General features: G+C 43.6%; 1 protein-coding gene across 1 annotated transcript; it reads right to left on the bottom strand.

The window, feature by feature from the left end:
- Positions 1–1258: 1258 nt before the first annotated feature.
- GCM1 (glial cells missing transcription factor 1) lies at positions 1259–15431 on the bottom strand (the record flags this gene model as incomplete). Its single annotated transcript, XM_079934000.1, has 5 exons — positions 1259–1993; positions 3397–3525; positions 5157–5269; positions 6305–6557; positions 15357–15431. The coding sequence occupies 5 exons, from the start codon at positions 15429–15431 to the stop codon at positions 1259–1261; spliced, it is 1305 nt and encodes a 434-aa protein (XP_079790126.1).
- Between the last annotated feature and the right edge of the window lie 6342 nt (positions 15432–21773).

Genomic DNA, 21773 nt, shown 5'->3' with positions numbered 1-21773 from the left:
GTTTGAGATGATTCCAAGGACATTGAAAATGCAACAGATAATGCAGTTGAGGTGCCGAGAACCCCAAATATTGTGGAGAAAAAAAATAGCCGAGGACATTTCCTGCCACAGATGGGACAAATTTTCAATTCTCCCTGAGGAGTACTCTAGCACTCCTGAAAACTGTCCTAGTACTCTAGCACTCCTGAGGAGTACTCTAGTACTCCCAAGGAGTATTCCAATATTCTAGTACTCCTGAGGAGTACTCTAGTACTTCTAGTACCCCTATAGTACTAGAAAGGAGGAGGACAGGCCAACAGATCACTTGTGTGAAGAGAGAAGTCTTGCCTTCTGCTCGTTGTCATGATTCTGATTTATCTGTGGTTACCTTTTGAAAACCATTTCCTAAAGAAATTCTTTCAGCCATTTCCCAAAACAGCTTTTTAAGTGGCTAGAAAAGATTTCGGTCATTTTTCTCCCCCGCTTTTACTGAGATATAATTTTATTGAGATATCACTGACATATAACCTTGCATAAGTTTAAGGTGTACAACATAATGGCCTGATATATGTATATAGTGCAAAATGTTTACCACAAGTGGTTGATATCCATCGCCACACAGTTATATTTTTTTCCTTGTAATGAGAACTTTTAAGATCCATTCTCTTCTTAACTTTCAAATATACAATACGGTGTTGTTAACCATAGTCACCACGCTGTACATTACATCTCCAGAACTTATTTATCTAAAACTGGAAGTTTCTACCTTTTGATCACTTTCACCCAGTTCTCCCACCCATCACCCTCCACCTCTGGCAACCACAAATCTGATCTCTATTTCTATGAATTCGGGTTTTTAAATTTTCCACGTGTAAGCGAGTTCATACAGTATTTGTCTTTCCTTCTCTGATTTATTTCACTTAGCATAATGCCCTCAAGGTCCATCCATGTTGTTGTAAATGACGTGATTCCTGTTTTTTTATGGCTCAATAGTATTTCATTGTGTGTATATATACACACCACGTTGTCTTTATCCATTCATCTGTCTTAGGTTGTTTCCATGTCTTGGCTATTGTAAATAATGCTGCAATGAACATGGTGGCGCAGATAACTCTTCGGGATAGTGATTTCATTTCCTTCAGATATATACCTAGAAGTGGGATTGCTGGCTCATATGGTAGTTCTACTTTTAATTTTTTGAGGAACCTCCATACTGTTTGCCGCAGAGGCTGCACGAAATGACATTTCCACCAGCAGTGCACAAGTCTCCCGATTTGGATCATCTTAAAGGACAGAGGTTTAGAAGCATTTCGTTGTTGCAGTGATCCAAACCCATGTACCTCATTTCTTCGTCAAAATCCCATTTGCTGCTCTTGCCAGGCAGAGAATATTGATGATGGGGCTGAGAGGTGTAGGTGAGGAGAAAGGGGTCTTCCTGAGGTGAATGGCAAGTGGTGGAAGGGTGGTAGCTGTTAAAATCCACATGCACCTTCTCTTCGTAAAGTTCACCCCCTTGATTTGGCCAGAAGGGGTGACAGCTAGTTTTGGGTGCTGGTGGTTCCATGGGAATCTGCTGGAGAAAGGGTTCTGAAGAGCTCTGGGAAGGGGAGAAGTCGTAAGGCCAGCTGGTCAGAGGAAAAGGGTAACTGGGACAACTGTTGTCATTGGAAGGATTTCTCCCCAAAGCAACATTTTTATTCCATGTTTGCAGATCACTGTAATCAGAGAAGACTCCAGAGACAGGAGGCTGAAGTAGGTCCTGGCTGCTGGAGACCCGACTATTGGATAAATTGCATTTCTCGTAAAGCTGAGTGGGGCCCAAGGTGGGAGTGGGCTCTCTGGGGTCAGAGGTTCTCCCCAGACCATAACTCTCAGAGAAGGACGAGCCATCATTCAGTACCTTCGGCTGGGGAGCGTTACCTATTAAATGTCCACTGTAACTACCAGGCAATTGGACACCTTCCTGGAAAGACCAAGTTAAACTTTCCCAACTTTGTGTTTCACCTGGAAGAGGCTGGAAAGGAAAGAGAAAACTCATGTTAATAAGTTAAACTGACCTAACTACCCCAGGCACCCACGAGTGACCCTGCACAAATAAGTGCTCTGCAAATTTTCTTCATTCCTTGCATACTTGAAGCACAAACACACGCAGGGCTTTGCACAAGCACCCAAGGCCTGGAAGAACTAAAGGCTGCTGCCATTTCTGTTTGGAATCTGACCAACCAGGAAGGGCCGAATTGCCCTTTACTCAGACAGGAGTGTGTTTAAAATGTTTCCCCGCAAACGCAAGTCTGATATCCTAACTGACTCTGTGAGAAACTTGTAAGGGGCTACTTAAGAAAAATCAAACTTTATCTTCAAAGCTTTACCTTATCCTCAGTATAACTCTCAGGGGAACCACATTTCCCTCCTTGACGTTTCTATTTTTTAGTGCTGTGTGGATTCCATGAGACCAGGGCTTATTTCTTTTCTCAAGAGACTTTGAACTCATTTTGTTAAATTGTAGATCTCTGGAATACGAGGTGGTCGACTTATTTTTACCAATGGAGAAAGTAAATTGTCCTCCAGTTAATCGCAAGGGAAGAATCTGGTTGAGAATTAAGTTATCCTCTTATTTATGTAAAGCTATCGACCAATGGGGTTGGAAAGACTGTGACCAGGTAGGGTGAGTGGGAGGAAATACCCTTCAACTTCTCCCAGGGCTGGGAGATGGGATAAGACCAGTCATTGGGATTCAGGGGCTCCTATTTCCCTACAAAAGACTCAAATTACAATTTGTTTTCTTAAGGTACTTTAGAGCCTCCAGGGATGGACTGGCTTCATTTCTGTCCTCCTGAAATGTGGAACATTGGACAGTAGAAAAAGTATAGGAATTAGTAACACTATTAAGCAGACAAACCCACAAACCTACAGAATGACACCCATAAAGCCATGAGCGTCACATCACAGTTTGACTGCGGGAAGAAGCCTCCAGCCCCACATCCCTGGATGAGCACTGCTTTCAGAAGCTGCCTGGTTATTTCACCTTGGTGGAGTGCGCTGAGGAAATCATCTGCTTTAGGGAAGAATGAAAAAGCACGAGGCTCATGTTTTGTGCAGATCATTTCATTTTGGTTCTATCAGAAATACAGAGAGCCAAACATAGGTTAAGTAGTAATTCGAGTCTCTTTTTAATTGTAGTAGGGAAGACGATTCTGAAATGCTATGGACTTTACAGTTGAGGGCGTGCTACGAAGATGGTAGAAATGAAGAGGAAACCCGCAGATTCAGTTTCTTTGGCAGAGGCTGACTCACAGGTGAGCCTGAAGGTATGTGATTTTCGGCTTCATTCGAAGGTAAGGGACAGGGAAATCTACTGCCGCCACCACAGGGGTGGCAAGTCGTCGCACGTTTTGAAGCTGCATGGGGCAAGGTTACCTTTATCTGCGGGCCCTGCTTCATCTTCGAGGAGACAGAGGACGACGCGGAGTGCGCTTTCTTCATTGCTCTTCTGGCCTCGGCTTCCAGTTTGGTTTCTGGCTTTGGATGGTCATGCTCTCCCTTGGACTTAGAGGAGACGAAGCAGTGAAATAAATAACTAGATGCGCTTCACGGTGCGTAAAGCTTTATCCTGCGCCCTGCCATTGGACTGGGTATTGCTGCAGTTGACTACTAAGACAAGATTGGAGCAAGCTTTTTTTTGTTTTAATTAATTTTTATTGGAGTATAGCGGCTTTACAATGTTGTGTTAGTTTCTACTGTACAGCAAAGTGTATCAGCTATATGTATATATATATATCCCCACTTTTCTGGATTTCCTTCCCATTGAGGTCACTGCAGGGCATTGAGTAGATTTCCCTGTGCTATACAATAGGTTCTAATTAGTTATCTACTTTATACATAGTATCAATAGTATAAAAAATAGTGTATATATGTCAATATATATGGGAGATATGTATATGGAGGTATATATATCTCCCAATTCATCCCAGCACCCGCCCTTTCCCCCTCGGTGGAGCATCCTTTTAAGATGCTCCCAAGCCCCCCAGGCACGCTCCTGCTTGCCCACCTGCCTTTGCTGATGATGCTCCCTCCTTGCGTGGTGTCTCTCCCCAGCCTGGCCAAGTCACATTCATAGTGATGACAAGTAATGCTGATTACATAATTCTCCCTGAACCTTCGGCGCAAGGCTGTGAGGGCTATACCATTATCATCCTTCTCAGGAGGCATGGAGGGGTTATACCACCTGGGAAACCTCCCCTAGTACGTGCGGGAGCTAGGATTCAAAGTGTGCCAGAGCCAGCCAGGCTGAAAGCCAACTGTTGGCCATTCAGGAATTCGTGAGCTGGTTGTAAAAACAGCTTGACACTTTGCTGTACACCTGAAACTAACACAACATTGTAAATCAACTATACTCCAATAAAATTAAAATTAAAAAATATATATTTGATGAAGAAACCGAATTAACAAAGAGGAAAGAAGGGAAAGAAAATTTCAGCTCATCTTGCACACTTCTACCAAAGAAATCTTTCCAGAGAACCTCTGTCAAGCTTAATATCTTCTATTCTCTTTTACCTTCAATATTAATTTTTAATGTACTTTGCCATGAAACTCCATGTTCAATCTTATGATCGTATAAGTAGTATGAAAGAATATATAGTAAAATAATTAGCTTTTTCAAACAAACAAAAAAAAAAAACCGGCTTGATATCAGCCATGATGGGAATTGTTATATCCCAGAAACTGGCAAACCCTACACATCAGAATATTTTCTTTTCAGAGACAGTTTTAGCACGGACTCAAACCCAGGCAGTCCAACTCTCAGAGGCCACTGTTTCTACCACCTCCCCCATGAGGACTTCTTAACACATTTTACAGAAAACTGGGGCTTAGGGGCATAAAGCAATGTGTCCACGTTTACAGAGCCGGGTCTGTGGAAGGCCAGTGCTTGCCTAAGCAGATTACCGACCGCAGCATCCCCTTCGGAGCCTGAGGCAGGGGCAGCCACCCCTGTCCTGGCCTCCAGCCCCTGACTCCTGTCTCAAGGTTTGGGGTACAGACGTTTGCTCGCCCAGAGGGTCCCCCAGGAAGGGTGCAGGCTCCCCTCCACCTGTGCATTTCCTGGAGGAAACTCCTGCTGGTGCTCTGTGAAGAGTTCCTGAATTAAAGAGAAATGGAATCTCTAACTCAAATCCAACCTGGAAAAATATGAAGCGTCCGTCGTGCCTCCAGAAGTTAGTGACAGGAAAGCCCCCGTGGCCTCGGCAGGGAACGAGCTTCAGGGGCCCATCGCAGTTGGGACAGTGTTTCCCTACAAAGGAGCAGAGGAAGGCGACTTAGGAAGGTGACCTAAGTCTGTGCGGCCCTGCCAATTTCAGATTCCTGGATGGCAGAGAATCCACCTGGGTACAGTTTTATAGGCTTTCGTACACTGGCCATGACCCCTGAGCCTAGGAGGCCAGACCACCAAAGCAGCGCAGGTCACTTTCACATGTGGTAGAGGAAGCAGTTGCCTACAGAGCGGGATATTTTACAGGACAGGGGAGAGCTCCTTTGAGCAAAAAAAAAAAAAAAAAAAAAAAAAAAAAAATCCCTCCCTCCTTATTTACTGATACTTGAAATTCTTTGTAGAGAAGCAGAAAAAAATTCTTTCACTTCACAATTAGAACTAAGGGTCAAGGAGCAAAACCACATGACGGAGAGAACGCAGCTACTAAATTTTCACTGAAGTGTAAATGACTGATACCAGATCCTGCCCTGAGAGCAAGTTCTGAAAACAAATTACAAGGAAAGAACCTGAAGTAACTTGAGGTCTGAAGCGGGCAAGGCACAGGGAATGCCAAATGCATCTATTTCACAATCTGATGAATATGATAAAAAACAAAATGAAGAATTATCTCAGCATGTGATTATGCATGAACCTAAATGGCATGGAATTGAGTCTAACCTCAGAGTCAGTCCCGGCTTCCACTCTAGATCAAAGCACTCATTGAGATCATTTTGGGGACCCCATTCCCCAAGATGTGAGGTGGCGAGCGTGATACACAGCTTTCTCTTAAACTTTAGGTGGGTGTGCTGGTGAATTAACGTTAGTTCCCTAAGTGATGTGTCTTCCTTTTAACAGAGGCCCCGAGTCAGGCGTCTTAACCCGAGGGAGGTTAATGGTGGGTGCCCTGGGCGTGGCAGATCTTTGGCACGGATACGGGAGCCCAGGGAGCTGGCTGACTTTCCTTAAGATAACCTAAAGGACCGGCCTTGGTCTCCACCACCCTCCAGTGCGAAGGATGGGCCCTTGGGAGGTGCGGGGACGGACGTCGTGGCCCCTCGGGGCAGGAGCCCCACTCACTCTGCTGCTTCTGCCGGGCCTTGTCGCAGATGGCAGGCCTCAGGTAGACCTTGCGGCCCTCAGCGACGAGGCAGTCGCGGCTGCAGACCACCACGCCCAGGCAGGACTTCTTGAGGATGCGGGAGTTGTGATTGTTGGTGTTGCGCATGGCCCAGCTGCTCATGTGCCGCTGCGCATTCCTGTCCTCCGAGCTGTAGATGTGCTTCTCGTAGGCATCTGGCCATTCCTGGAACCAGTCCGTCTTTTTCACATTCTGATGAAAACACAAAGAATATGATTATAGTTTCAGCTGGAAAACAGCACTGTGCTTAAAGCTGCTTTTGGCGCTCGAGAGCTGGGCACGAGACCTTTAGCAAAGACCAAACTGGATTTCACTCCGCCGTGAGGGTCTGAGCACACGCAGCACAGCCGCGAGCACGTGATTCCTGGGTCCACCCAACATCTGCTCCCTGGACCAGAGTGAGTTGTGATGCCGCCCCTCTCCCCCGATCGCTGTTTCTCTAGCCTTTGGTGATAAGAGTGAGGACCGTTTCACTGAGAATGTTGGAGGGTGAAGTAACATGACTGTGCTCTTGCACAATGAAGAGGACAGCACTGGGGCAGGGCAGTGAGATAATGTCTCCCGCCGGGCGGTGGTTACCTTGTTGAGAAAGCGGAGGGTTTATACGAACCCACCCGAGATGCGCGGTGGAAGGCTGGAGTGCCGCTTTGTCCCCCGTGGAGATTTTCTCCCCTTTGCTCTACACTCATGTTCATGCGCCTCAAACAGGGCAGAGGAGTGAGGAAGAGTTTACTTTGACTGGAAACGTCTGTGTTCTTGCCCAGGACGGGCACAATTCCCTGCCCATGAATAGCTAACTAAACTCTCCTTTGAGTGGGCAGAGACACAGGATACTCGCTCCTTATAGCATAAGTTATTTAGCTTTCTGTGTCTCAGTTTCTTTATCTGCCTAATAGAGATAACTAACTAGACCTGCCCACCTCAAGCGGGTCTGAGAATTATATAGGATAATATATAAAAATTACTTAGCACAGCACCTAGCCTGGAGGGAGCTCAGAATAAATGTTAGTCACTGAAGTTGTGGCTCAAAAGGATGTGGCGTTTGACAGATTCTTAGGGTGAGAATCATTAAGGGGTCTCAGTAGTCAAATGTAGGCTGTGCCCACCCCCGTGGCTTCCAGAGCCTTAGTATAAGAACATTTTCAGCAAGAAGATTATAGAAGATTATGGTAGAAGATTCTAGAAGCTCCAGGAAGAGAGATCAGGGTGCCTCTGCTTTGCTTCCCCAACAAGAAGACACAGCATAGGATATGAGAAAGGAAAGACAAGACGTTTGAGAAGGAAAAAAAGTAAACATCATTAGGATGGAAAAGCTACTCAGGGAAGTCGGTGTCTCTTCAGTTAGATTTCAAGTTTAGAACATGCCAAAGAACTTTGTAATGTGAGACTCGGGGCCGGTGACTGTCTCTGAAGCTGAATTTTGCTATTCTCTAAAATGGGGACATTGATAAAACATGCTTCACAAAAGTACTGTGGAGAGCAGATGTGCTGTGAACTGTAAATTTTATATAATTAATGATAGTTGTCATTTTACGGAACTTCATGGGAACTGAGGTGGGTCTGAGGAAATAGAAATGAGAGGTCTTATGTACATGAGAGTTAGTACTAGTTAATAGCGAAGAGTTGTGGTCTGAAAACTAGGGCCATGGGCCTAATCCAGCCCAATGCCTGTTTTCATAAATCAAGTTTTATTGGAACCCAGCCGTGTTCGTTCAAGTGTTGTCTGCGGATACATTTACACACCATGGCAGAGTCCAGTAGTCGCAGCCGAGACTGTATGGTCCACAAAGCCTAAAATAGTTCCTATCTGGCCCTTCACAGAGAGCTTACCAGCCCCTGGTAAGAGCACAGCCTGTGAAGGCCCTGGGTGAGGGCTTTACAATAGTTCCTTCCCTCTCAGGGCTCCACTTCCTGCTCTGTGAGATGGAGGTCACAGGACCACCTGCCTGGCAGGGATGCTGTGAAGAAAGACTGAACGAGTTAGCACACACAGAGCATTCAAAACAGTGCCTGCTATTCACAACAGCCAAGACATGGAAGCAACCTAAGTGTCCATCGACAGATGAATGGATGAAGGAGATGTAGTATATCTACGCAATGGAATATTACTCAGCCATTAAAAAGAATGAAATAGTGTCATTTGCAGCAACAAGGATGGACCTAGAGATTATCATACTAAGTGAAGAAAGTCAGAGAAAGGCAAATACCATATGATATCACCTATACATGGAATCTAAAAAAAAAAAAAAAAGATACAAATGAACTTATTTACAAAACAGAAATAGACTTACAGACATAGAAAACAAACTTATGGTTACCAAAGGGGGCGGTGGTGGCTAAACTAGGAGTTTGGGATTAGCAGATATAAACTACCATATATATGATAAACAGCAAGCTCCTACCGTATATCACAGGGGACTACATTCAATATCTTGTAATAAACTATAGTGGAAAAGAAAACAAAAACAAAAACAGGGACTTCCCTGGTGGCCCAGTGGTAAAGGATCCGTCTTCCAATGCAGGGTACGCGGGTTAGATCCCTGGTCGGGGAACTACGATGCGCCTCCGTGAGAGAGCCCGTGTGCCGCAGTACAGAGCCCACATAACCTGGAGCCTGCGTGCCGCAACTAGAGAGAGAAAACCCACATACTACAACTAGAGAGAAGCCCGCGTGCTGCAACGAAAGATCTCATGTGCCTCAACGAAGATCTCGCGTGCCACAACTAAGACCCGACGCAGCCAAAAATATAAATTAAATAAATAAATTAAATAAATAAATATTTTTAAAAAAAACAGTGTTTGGCATAGGGAACTGTATTCAATATCCTATAATAAACCATAATGGAAAAGAATATGAAAAAGAATATATATATATATGTATATATATGAATCACTTTGCTGCATACCAGACACTACATTGTAAATCAACTATACTTCAATTTCTAAAAACAAAATAAAATAAAACCAGTGCCTGGCACACAGCAAGCTCCACATCAGTGTTAGCTGTTACTCTGTCGGATCTGGGGCCACACACACCAGCCAGTATGATTGTGAGGGCCACCAGCTTTTAGGACAGAGATGACCCCCAGAGAGGTCACTTCATGCTCGACAGGAATCCAAGCCCCTATAAAACAAAAGCTTAATTGGTGCAGATCTTGTTAGTGACCTTTCTCAGCAGTGACAATGCCCCTCCGCTGCTGCCCTGTAGCGTGGGAAGGGAATGCTGCTCGAAAAGGGCAGGAAGAAGGGGGATGGCATCCGGAGGAGTCCCCTCTGGTCCATCGGGCAATTACAGTCGAGTGTCTAGGAAAGAGGCCTGGCCAGGCCAAGATGCTGAATGAGCTGTTTTTTCCAGTTCTTTCCCTCTCTCCCCGACTTCCCTGGTGATTCTGAGCTGGACAAGACTCAATGCCCGGGGTGAGGAGAAGACCTCAGGCAACCCCGCAGGCAGGCCTGTCTCCTTCCTCCACCCGCTTCTCTTCTCTTCCTTCTGACCTAAAGCTCTAAACAGTGCTCTCTTGTCTTCTGCCACAGAAATGCTACAGAAAACATAATATTTTATCTTCTGAAATAATAAAAATGTAGGTTAAAATGTTAAACTATGAACCTTTAGCAATTTGGACTGTGGATTTGAATTCTTCAAATACAAAGCACAGTTGTCAGGGCAGCAGAGAAAAGGGTGAGGTGGACTTGAAGGAAAGCTGAGATTTTCATGTTTTAAAGGTGAGGGGCCCCTTCAGTCTGGTCAGTGGCATAGATTCCACCAACCAGGAGGAATGACAGTGTCTGTGAGAGCGGCTCAAACACTCCAGTTAAAGCCAGTACTCCCTGCCTGTGGAGGAAGAAATGAGTTCCACTGTCTTTTTTCTCTCTCTCAGGTTAATATATATTTTGATCTCCCTTTGAGGTTTCCTCTTTGATGGATTATTTAGAAATACATTGTTTAGTTTCCATGTATCTACAGATTTTCCTGTTGCCTTTTGCTATTAATTTCTAGTTTGCATCCATTGTAGTTGGAGAACACATTCTGTGTTTTTGATTATTTTAGCATTGTTGAGGTTTGTTTTAAAGCCCGCAAAACGTTCTACATTCCAAGGTCTGTTAAGCATTTTTTTTCAACAGCTCCTCCACTGGTACCCTAGTTTTCCAGTTCCATTAATAATGCAGTAATAAGATTGACAAAGTATGACCTCAAGAAAATTACTTAAGAGTAAGTGTACTTACATCAAGATATTCTCTTGCCTATTTATTTATGACCAGTCTTTTGACCTGGATACTTAGTGAGATTTTTGACATTTTTTGACATTTTTTGACTTTGCAGCTATGAGAAAACCCAGATTCCAGTGATGCAAAGGAACCCAGGTGTCAACTGAATGATAAGGAACTCTGAAAAGCTCCCAGGTTTAAGGCACTAGAGAGGAAACTTTTAAAAGGAAGAATAATTATTTCTTAATCTTGTTTAGCAAATCCCCACAAAACATTTTTTTCTTTTCAGATCTTCTGTTTATTTTAATTTCTAACTTTTCATGAGTAACTCTTTGCTTTTATCAATGATGGTTTTGAGTAAGTTAAGTGCCTGCAGTTCTGGCCTGACTCTGTGGAGGCTGGATAAAGGAGAAGCGGTATCAAAATAATCAGAAGCTAGACAAGTGATCAGAAACGAGTGAATGAAGGTTTATAAAGACATACATGCAGCTTAAAGCAGGGAGAAGAACACATGAAACAAATCCACGGAGGGATGATTTAGTGAGGGCAAGAGACCATCCAAGCCCTAGATCTGATCATGATGCTTTCCAGCTCAACAAGCCTAACGGCTTCCCACTGCCTTTAAAAAAAAAAACAAAACTGAATTGGGACTTCCCCGGTGGTCCAGTGGCTAAGGGTCCATGCTCCCAATGCAGGGGGCCCAGGTTCGATCCCTGATCAAGGAACTATATCCCACATGCGGCAACTAAGAGTTTGTATGCCGCAAAGAAGATTGAAGATCCCGTGCGCCACAACTAAGACCTGGGACAGCCAAATAATTAAATAAATTTTTTTTAAAAAAAGAATGCTTTAAAAAAATTTTAAAAATAAAATAAAATAAAATAACTGAATCATCTTAGGATAGCCTGCGTCCAAACCACCTTTCACGCCGGTAGCCTCCCAGATCCCCTTGCTGTCTGTGCACAGCTTCCCCATAGGTAGCCTTTGAACAGTCTTCAAAGTGCTCTACTCTGCCTGGATTTTCTTATCTTCACCTGCCCTAATCCTCTCACCTTTTACAATGTATGTGTCCAGAGAGACTTTTGCCAGATGTTACGCCTTGCTCCCCATGCCTGAGTCATGCTGAATTACGTACGTCCTCTTTCAGCGCCTCCGGCATTTTTCTACACAGCATCGATTCTCTGTTTGGACACTGGTATTGCTTCACTGGCCCAGAAGATCATGAGCCCTTCCGTGAAAGTTAGCATAGCTTAACGGCCCCTGTATCCCTGAGCCTGCTATGGTGTCTGGCACATCCCCAGCACTCAAAAATCTCTGCTATCCTGATAAGGATGTCATTGTTCACTGTTGCCAAAAATTAACCCACAGATCGTGATCTATCTGGGATGTACAAAGGGCTATGGAGTTCCCAGGACCAAAAGATGCAGTGAGCACTCTTGTAACCATCTCAAAACTTGAAGCAGGGGGGTGCATTAATAAGAAAGGAATTTGTCTACAAGCTACAGGAATTTGCAGGAATCCTGGCAAGAATATAAAAATATGAACAATAAACTGTAAATTCTTTGTATGGGTGGGAAAAAGAATGAAATTGGGGAAATGTATAATAGTAATAAGCCAGTGCATGTTATTATAGATGTAATCCTTTAAAACATATGTTTTAATTCTCGAACAGATGGTCTGAGGCACACTCATCGCCCAAGGGGCTCCATGAAAAAAGGGCTCTGTAGTCAAAACTATGATAGGGCAACAATGCCAACAACTTCCTCTTGGGAGAGCCGCCAGTGCAGTAAGAAAGGCACCATGTTGGCAGTAGAGAAACTGGCGGTCCAGTGGTTAGGACTCCGCGCTTCCACTGCAGGGGGCACGGGTTCGATCCCTGGTCAGAACTAAGATCCTGCATGATGCAGTGTGGCCAAAAAAAAAATTGGCTTAACTTCATGAACTTAGTCCTTTTCTTCCTTCGCAGCATCCATTAAAATTCCTTGTAACTTACACACTATAGAACACATTTGTTCTAAACAGCTTAGACATTTAAGAAAGGTATCTAAGGAATTACTATTTTCATTTTACAGAGGAGGTAATGAAGACTTAAGAAAATAGATTGGTTTAGAGTCACACAGATAAGCCATAGAGCCAATCACTCGTGAATTTCGTATTTGTTGTTTGTGTTTAACACGTACCAGGCCCTGTGGTTGGCACCCGGCCCCCATTCTAGGGTGCAGGCCGTCTTCCAAATCTCAGGTCACCGAATCCTAGACTCTTAGAACTGAAAGGGTCCGTAAGAGACTATTTAGTGCAAGCACTTCATTATCAGAAGAGGAAAGGGAGCCTCAGAAAAGCTAAACCACCCCGTGAAATTCTACAAATAAAAAGAGGCAGGACTGGAATTCAAAGCCAGGACTTGGTCTCCTAGCCCTGTTCTCACCATACACCACTCTGCCTTCAGAAACACTCTTGAAGCATAAAATCTACTGTGCTTGGAAATCCTTCCAAGACCTTTTATTTTTCACCTCAACTAGGTCTTGATACGATTCCAAAGCCAGTATAAACCCAGATAAGGAGAGTTTGACTCTGCTCAGAAAATACTAAGGAATATTTTGCTCTTTTAATCATTTCCCTGGCATATTTAACGAATTGAAGGGCACTTACCTATTTCCACGAACAATCAAACTTTTTCTACGAACTAAAAATGATACACTTCCAAAGTTGAATGTGTATTTTTATTGTAAATGTCTCATTTTAATGTCTTGGATAGCTGAGAATGCTTGAGTTTTGGAAAATTCATGTTGGAACATGAACTTTTATGAGCCCTGAGATCCCCTCCAGGGAAGTGTTTCTTCCTTTTGTCTACAGATTTGATGAAAGATATGAATCCTCTGTCCCAGAAAAAATAAACGTTAGTACAGTGTTGCCCGTCACTTCAGAGGGTTCTTAGACCCCATTAAAGCTCCTACTCTACGATGTGACTTTGCAAAATCATCTATGTACCTGCTTCCTTCAACTCTTGTTTTTGAGGATGTCCATCTTCTCTATTTGAGAGCTGCAATCATGAATTAGGAATATGGGTCCCTGAGCCAGGAGTAATTAAAATTTACCTTAAAGTTTCCTCTAAAACAGCTACAACTATTGTAAACCAATTACAAGCAACTACAAAGATAAATCCTTAAAATAGATATTTGCATGATTTAGCTGTAGTGTATTGAACCATCCTTAAATGGATGGAAAGTAGGGCATACTTGGTGCTTCCCAGCTTTTCTAAGACCTACCCAGAGATAACACGGGAGGAGATTTAAGGGTAAACAAAAAGAAACAGAAGAAACACTTGGGGGACTTCCCTGGTGGTCCAGCAGTTAAGACTGCGCTTCCATGGCAGGGGGCACAGGTTCAATCCCTGGTCAGAGAAATAAGATCCCGCATACCACAGGGCTTGGCAAAAAAAAAAAAAAAAAAAAAAAAATCTATAAAGAAACACTTCACTAGAGTGAAATTTGGAATGATCTGGAAGCCTTCATTAGAGTGAAATCTGGAATGATTATAAATCAAGACTGTGGGATCTCCATTCCCTCTCCCCTGCTTGGGATAGTTCAAATCTCTTGTTCTCCAGAATCAGGCAGATGAGCTTGGCCTTTCACTAGATGGTACTGGTGGTCTCCCAGTCTTAGCTTTCCCAACCACCTTTCCCAACAATTTCCAGTGAAAACATTCTTCACTGGAAGAAAGGCCAAAAAGGGAGGTCAAGAAAGTCAGTTTTAAACAACTAATGTTGGGAATTCCCTGTCAGTCCAGTGGTTAGGACTTGGTGCTTTCACTGCCGGGGTTCAGTCCCTGGTTGGGGAACTAAGATCCCACATGCCATGTGGCGTGGCCAAAAAAAAAAAAAAAAAAAAAAAATTAAAACAACTAATGTTTTCCACCAAAGTAAGAGTTTAAAATGTCAATTGCTGGGACTTCCCAGGTGGTCCAGTGGTAAGGAATCTGCCTTCCAATGCACGGGTTGTGGGTTCAATCCCTGGTCAGGGAACTAAGATCCCACGTGTCTTGGGGCAACTAAGCCCGCGCACCACAACTACTGAGCCCCCGAGCCTCAACTAGAGAGCCTGTGTACCGCAAACTACACAGCCCACATGCTCTGGAGCCCTCGCACCACAACTTAGAGAAAACCCACATGCCACAACTAGAGAGAAGCCCTCGCACCACAATGAAAAGCCCATGCAATGCGCCGCACATAAGACCCGAGGCAGCCAAAAAAAAAAAGTCAACTGCCAAAGATAAAGCAAAGAAAACATGAAATGAAAGTCACTCTGTAGTTGGAGAGGAGCCCCATGTCTGTGGACTGTGTACTAGTTACAAAAGGTCTAGAAGAGCACTCTCACCGGGACATTCCAGTGACAGATTTAGGTTAAACCCATGACTATAGCAAATAAGGTAGTATGGGAGCCTGTGCATTACAGAGGGTCGATCTATGGACAAACACATTAGCGTGGATTTTGTTTTACTAGCTAGCAGGCGGGTGTCATGTGAGCCAAGCCAACTTTGAAAGAGAAGGGAAGTAACATTTTCTTTGCTTCTGTCTGTAACCGGGTGAGTCTGGTCGGTAAGGGCTTGCTCAATTCATAGATCTTAGCACCTCCTCTCAAAAGTCCTCAGTCAGATGTCCAGCCGAAGCTCTGGAGGAGAAGTGTTTACCCAGCTGGGACCCTCACCAAGTTCCTTCCAGGTCTTAGCAAGTTACCGGTCAAGGCTTCACAGCCAAATGCTGAAGCCGGTGTTAAAGCAAGTACATACCTGTGGCAGTTTCATATCATTAATATCCCAGCTTAACGTCTCTTTGTCCTCAGAATCAACGTTCTCAAGTTCCATGTTAAAGTCGGGTCGCCCACAGGTTTCCGTCTGTCCAACTGCCCTCAGGAGTGCTTGAGAATTTTGCTCTCAAAGGCTCTTAACACAGTTGGATTAGTCCGCCCAGGCAGTTTAGACCAGTGGACTGTCTTCTGACACTAAAAAATAAATGACAGTAATACTGACCATTAAAGTGATAAAAATCAGTGCTCGTCTGCCAGAAAAGCCTGTTTCATTGATATTTTGGCAAGCACCAACATACAAACAAAACCAAAATGTAGGAGCCCTTAGTGACCTTGCTGAAATAAAGCTTGACCTTGGGAAATCAAAAGGAGATCATCACTTTCACTCTCAGATTTAGGCTTCCTTCCTCATTGCTAGCCCCAAGCAGGAAGGCCTTAGTAAGGACCGTTGTCACCTGTAGCCAATGGTTAAAACCTTATCCTCCGTGTACCTGTGTTGGGGCAGGAGGGATAACTGGCTTAGAGTTGTTTCCATGGATACACCTTCATAAATTAGCTAACCTGGGGTGTGTTACAAGAGGGGAACATCACAACCAGATGTGTCTAGAAGTCTTTTTTAAAATCTAAATTTCCATAGAGATGAACGATCCAGTATGTATTTTATATCTTCAAATATCATCAAACGATAGACTCCTCTAAAACCTTGGCGATATTGACATTTCAAACCTGATAACTCTTTGTGGTGGAGGTTACCTTGTGCATTGTAGGATGTTCAACAGCATCCTTGGTCTCTGCCCATTAGATGTCAGTGGCAACCCACCCCTCCTTGTTAAAAAATATCTCCAGACATTGCCAAATGTCCCCTGGGGGTAAAAACTGAGAACTATTGCTCTAAAATAGTGTTTCTCAACTTTGTTTAATTCAAAGCACCCTTCAAGACTTTCTGGCTTTATCTTTAGCAATCTCACTCTTCCCTGCCCCCTACAAGAAAATTCTGTCTGACTTTACTCTGATTAAATTGTATTGTATAAACAATAGATGTTCAAAATTGTTTGTGCAAACTGTGTTTTTTTTCCACCATGAGAAATACTAGTTTCTAGTTATAATTGGTTAAAGGGGATTTACCCCCCACCAAAAAAAAGGAAAGAAAGAAGGAAAAGAAAAAGAAAAGAAAAGGAAAAAAAAAAGAAGGAAAGAAATTTAAAGGGTTCAAGTCTGGGGGAAAAAAAAGACAATCATTTTGAGATGAAATGTGCTTGTTAGCAGAATATGAAGTAAAACACGTTTACGTGTGTGACATTTCCATTCACTGGTGCGCTAGTAAAAACAAGGGCCATGGGCTTCCCTGGTGGCGCAGTGGTTGAGAGTCCGCCTGCCGATGCAGGGGACACGGGTTCGTGCCCCGGTCCGGGAAGATCCCACACGCCGCGGAGCGGCTGGGCCCGTGAGCCATGGCCGCTGAGCCTGCGCGTCTGGAGCCTGTGCTCCGCAACGGGAGAGGGAGAGGCCACAACAGTGAGAGGCCCGCGTACCGCAAAAAAAAAAAAAAAAAAAAGTAGTAAAAAACAAGGGCCATAATGATGTTACATAGAACTATTTAAAAATCACTCAAACCACAAGTTAGTTTAATAGTCTCAACCTTAGGAAGTCCCATGCACTCTGTTCCTCAGTTACTTAGCTTTATGTAACCTTAATACTTGTCACTCACTGAGATGTACTGAGGGCAAGTGTATGGATATAGAAGACTGTTGACCTGAACATGTAAATGAAGTTCTTGGCCACTAAATAACAATCTAATAGGAGTCTCTTCCTTCCCTAATGCACCTACCCACACTCACCTACAACTTAGTGGTCCAAGACTCAAAAAGATGAAACCCTTGCCCCCCAGTTCAAACACTGATGTGCAAGATTAAATCCCCATTGAGTTTTAAATCAAATTCTATGTCTGGCAAATAAACACTAAGTTACTGAAGAAATGATGCCATAGACTTAAACAAGTATGTTAGACGCAAATATCAAGGATAAATGTGATAGCAACGGTTTTATGTACTCTTTAACATTAACAACAGTAACTTGGATGGTCTAAAATTTGTTACAGCTAACTGGAACAGGTTGACCTTTTAAAAAACCTTGAATAACAAGATTCACATTTCAAAAAATCAAAGACATTGTTTTAAGCCTAGGCAATGTAAATAGATATAATTCTTTTGTTTTTAAATTAAGGGAAGGGGAATCAAAAATCCTGCTGCAGAAAAACGACATTGCTTTTTCGATTTTTTTCTGATATAAATTCTTGACAAATGAATGAACATGAACTTAATATTTCTCTGAAAGTTAAGACCAAAACACAGGAGAGAAGAAAAGATGGTTTACAGCCTTTAAAACATAAACAAGCCAATTCAGTTTTCCTCTAGGATTAAAAAACTCCATTTGTCAAGACTTTCTTTTTTCAAAGCAACTTGGGCCAAGCTTGAAACTTGTTCAAGTTTCATTATTTCTACAGAAAACCGACCAGAACAAATGAAACCCTGTAGAAATGAGGTGGCCATTATCACATCCCTTACATTTGTCTCTCCTCAGGATTTCTGGTTTCTTTACCTTTTTTTTTTTAATTCATGTATAATTGATTTACAATATTACTTTCAGGTGTACAACGTAGTGATTCGATATTTTTATACATCATAAAATGATCATCATAAGTTACCATCTGTCACCATATGAAATTATTATAATATTATTGACTATATTTCCTATGCTGTATATTACTTCCCCATTTTTTTTTTTTTAATCTTACAACTGAAACTTTGTAATGGTTTCCTTACCTCTGACTTCTTATGGAGACGTAGACAAAACTGTGTCATAAAAATCTCATCTCTGGTTCAGGTCCCAGCAAGCTCTGATCATTTTCTATGCAGAAGCTGCTGTTCCCTAATCCAGGTCAAGGTACACTATGCTAATGAGCTCTGGCAATAATCCAATCAAAATCTAGATGCTCTCAGCTTGGGATAGGTAAGAGTGACCTGGGAGCCACTTAACCAGCCCAATTCTTTGCAGAATGCCAGCAATGTGGTGAATATTCTATAGTACGCCTGTGAACTTTCCCCTGGTTTATGTCAAAAAGGCATTTTAACAGAAATGGACATTGCAAAGATTCTCATGAGGAAGTCCAGATGTTTTCCTTCTTGTAATTTCAAAGTTTGAGCCCAAGGCGGACTGATTAACGGTAGATTCTAATTCCTCCACCATCTACTTCTGCATGTGTACTAGCGAGAGAAGACAGACAGAGAGAAACGTGACAGTGATGGAATTTATTGGAATATATATTGGTTAACCAACATCTCCAAACCAGAAGCACTAAAATGCTGTCCTGCCCCTAACTATGATGCCCCACTAATTCTGAGCGTTCTAATCTCCCAGAATAATATAATCCTGCCTTCAAAAGACATTCTCAGCAGTCGGGGCACAGCCCACATTGGTTCAGTTCGCCTGCCATGTTCCAGGCAGTCTGCTAGTCTCTGGAGATACAGGGGATCATTAAAGCCATGAAGAAGTTCAGTGGTGGAAAAGATGAACAGACACTGAATCAGCCTAAATTAACACGATGCATGGAATAGAGGTAGTCTAGAAGGATGTACGGGGGAAGGTTTTAAGCTGGAGGGAAAAGACTCAGGGGAAACTTTTTACACCAATAGGATGCCTGATCAGCCTTTTGAAGGACAAATAGTCAAGGCGTCAAGGAGTAAAAGAGGTTGCTCTAGGTAGGGGCAACACCATGGGCAAAGGTAAAGTGGTATGACAAGTGTGTGCTCAGCCTGATGACAAGTCGGTACCTGTAGGAAGGTCCAGACCATCGGAAGGAGGAACGAGCACGCCGGAAGACAAGATGCTGGGGAAGCCTCGCCGGCTGTGTTAGGCCCCGGGAGACCTTGGGCAACGTTGGGAAGATGTCTCACTAGGCTTTCAGTTCACGAATGAACTCCTTCTCCATCTGGAGGTTAAGACCCTGCATGATTTTCTTGTGCTTTTTCTGGCTAATCTCGGTCTGCTCTCTGTAGGCCCTCCTTGGTCAGGATCTTTCTCCACCCCCTGAACAATGGTAGCAGGACACAGCCTGGCGTTGTGCCAGCTGGCCAAAGAGAAATGTCCACAGGGTCCAGCTCCAGAATCAGGAAGCAGAGCAAAGAGTGGACGTGGAGCTGAGGGGCAATAAGGTGATCATTGAACCTGCCATGATTATCCACTTGCCCAGGGCTCCTCACCAGAGCTGTCTTCTCCCCTCTATACATGTACACCCCATCCATCCTTCAGGAGTCCCCAGAATGTCACCCCTTATGATGTCTTCCCATGTTAGTCTAGAGCACAGGATTTCTCACTTCAGTGGTGTTCCAGAACTCTTAACTGAGTTATAAGTTGTCTTACATCACTTAAAACTAGCACTTTTTTTCTTAATTACAAAATAAATTCATAATCTTAAAAAACAACAGCAACAACTCATGTTCCCATCTCCTAGAGATTCCCACAGGTAACATTTCGGTCACTCCTTTCAGGCTCTTGTTTTCCTACATACCTCACCAAATGCAGGTCTTACTTTGCATGATTGTAATACGACTGTACGTACTGTTGCTTTAACTGTTCATGCCCGTTAGTCCTAGTGCCCTGCTAAGCTGCTATTTCCTTCAAGGTGAGGTTGGTATCTTCCACTCTTCTTCTCTTTACAGAAGGATCTGCTGGAATCCCAGCCTCAGCAGCAAATCCACCCTTGTCCCTTGACACGGGGGGAACTAAGGTGCTCCGTCTTCACGCTCTGGTTGAGCTCTGACCGTATGTCCCAGACAGGTGACGGCACTTCTGCTCTCTTAAGGCCACGCCCTACATTCTTGCCCAAATTCTCCTAATTGGATCTCCTCTGTCATTGTTATTAATAACAATGGTAATTACGAAAGCTTTCCTTGACCAAACGCTTACTATGTGTCCGGTGCCACGCTGAGCACTTGGTCCTTAGAGCATCCCTGTGAGGTAGATGCTATTCTGTAGTCCTCACAACTACCTCATGAGATATAGTATTATTAAGCCATATTAGTGTGAGGAAACAGGCACAGGAATGTTAAGTAACTTGATCTTTATAAGACTGTGAAGTAACCAATCTCTTGGCATCAGCAAACTGACCTTGGTCAAAGAAGAAATATCAACTAGAGAAGAATGACGTTAAAAGGCATTCCCTTCCTGATAGAGTAAGTCTGTCTGACATACCAGCCCCTTCTGGCATCAAGATTCTCTTGCTTCCTTACCTCACCATTTTTCAGAATATTTCTTTCCTCCCCCAAGGCTGTTTATCAGAATTTTCTGTCCCTTCTGGCATGGGACCCAGTCTGACCTACACCGTTCTTCCCTGGAATTTTCCAAATCAGAGGTGGAGGTATTGCTCTTTCATTTCAGATGCCAAACTGTAAGCCTGACCTCAGAGCTGCTGTGGTCACCTCTGTGGCCACATGACAGATCTGAGAGATGAAACCAACAAGGGAGCGAAAAGCAGAGGAGAGAGACAGACGAAGGGAGAGGAAGGAGAGAAACCTGGATGCAGGCGAGCCCAAGGCCAGCCCTAACCTCTCCTTCCCAATCACGTGATCCCCAAAGACCATCTACACTCTCCCCCTTAAAGACGAGCGGCTTCAGCTTGCACCTGTGAGAGATGTACCAACACATCTCCTAAGTAAGCCTGAAATTAGCCCAGACTTCAAAATAAAGCACTGTCCCTTTTATTTATGCTTCTAAACGTGGACACCCTAAGGCACTTGTCTGATACCCCTTAAAATCAGAAAATGCTTGTTAATGTCTCACCTGAGTCAATGTGCAGGACCCAGGGAACAGCCATCGTTCGCCCAATGAGACGTTTAGGTAGCACAGGCAGCTTTAAAGCAAGTAGCCAAGGGACCTCTCAGAGCTCGCTTTTCTGTGCTGTGTAAAAGAGAACTTTGGATTTTTCCTTTAGGGTTTCTCAAATTTTAAGCCATTTGTGATTCTCACATGGAGAGTCTCCAAGTTTTGTCTAAATACGTCAGTTCTATAGAGAACCTGCATCATTTTAAAGTGGATTCTGAGCTGTATCTGTTCTGAGAAAGAGGAGGCTGAGTTAGCATTCTCCTTCCAAATCTCTGGGCAGACAAGACAAACATGGTCTGCTGTTGAGATCTATAGTCGGTGGTTCAGGTGGGAAAGTCCCTGGCTGTCACGGTGCTTTTTGGAAAGTATTGTGAAATTTTAAAATATTAAAGACTTGAGAACTGTTTTGCCCATAGAAATGAGGACTAACATACATGTATGTAATATCAAAATCACAAGCACAAACCCAAGTGTCAACCCCCCCAAAATGGGCTCACGGGCCCAGTCGCTCCACGGCATG

This window comes from Stenella coeruleoalba, assembly GCF_951394435.1.
Source record: "Stenella coeruleoalba genome assembly, chromosome: 10".
Taxonomy (NCBI): Eukaryota; Metazoa; Chordata; class Mammalia; order Artiodactyla; family Delphinidae; genus Stenella; species Stenella coeruleoalba.
Note: the sequence above shows the minus strand (reverse complement) of the source record. Positions and strands in the feature narration are given on the sequence as shown.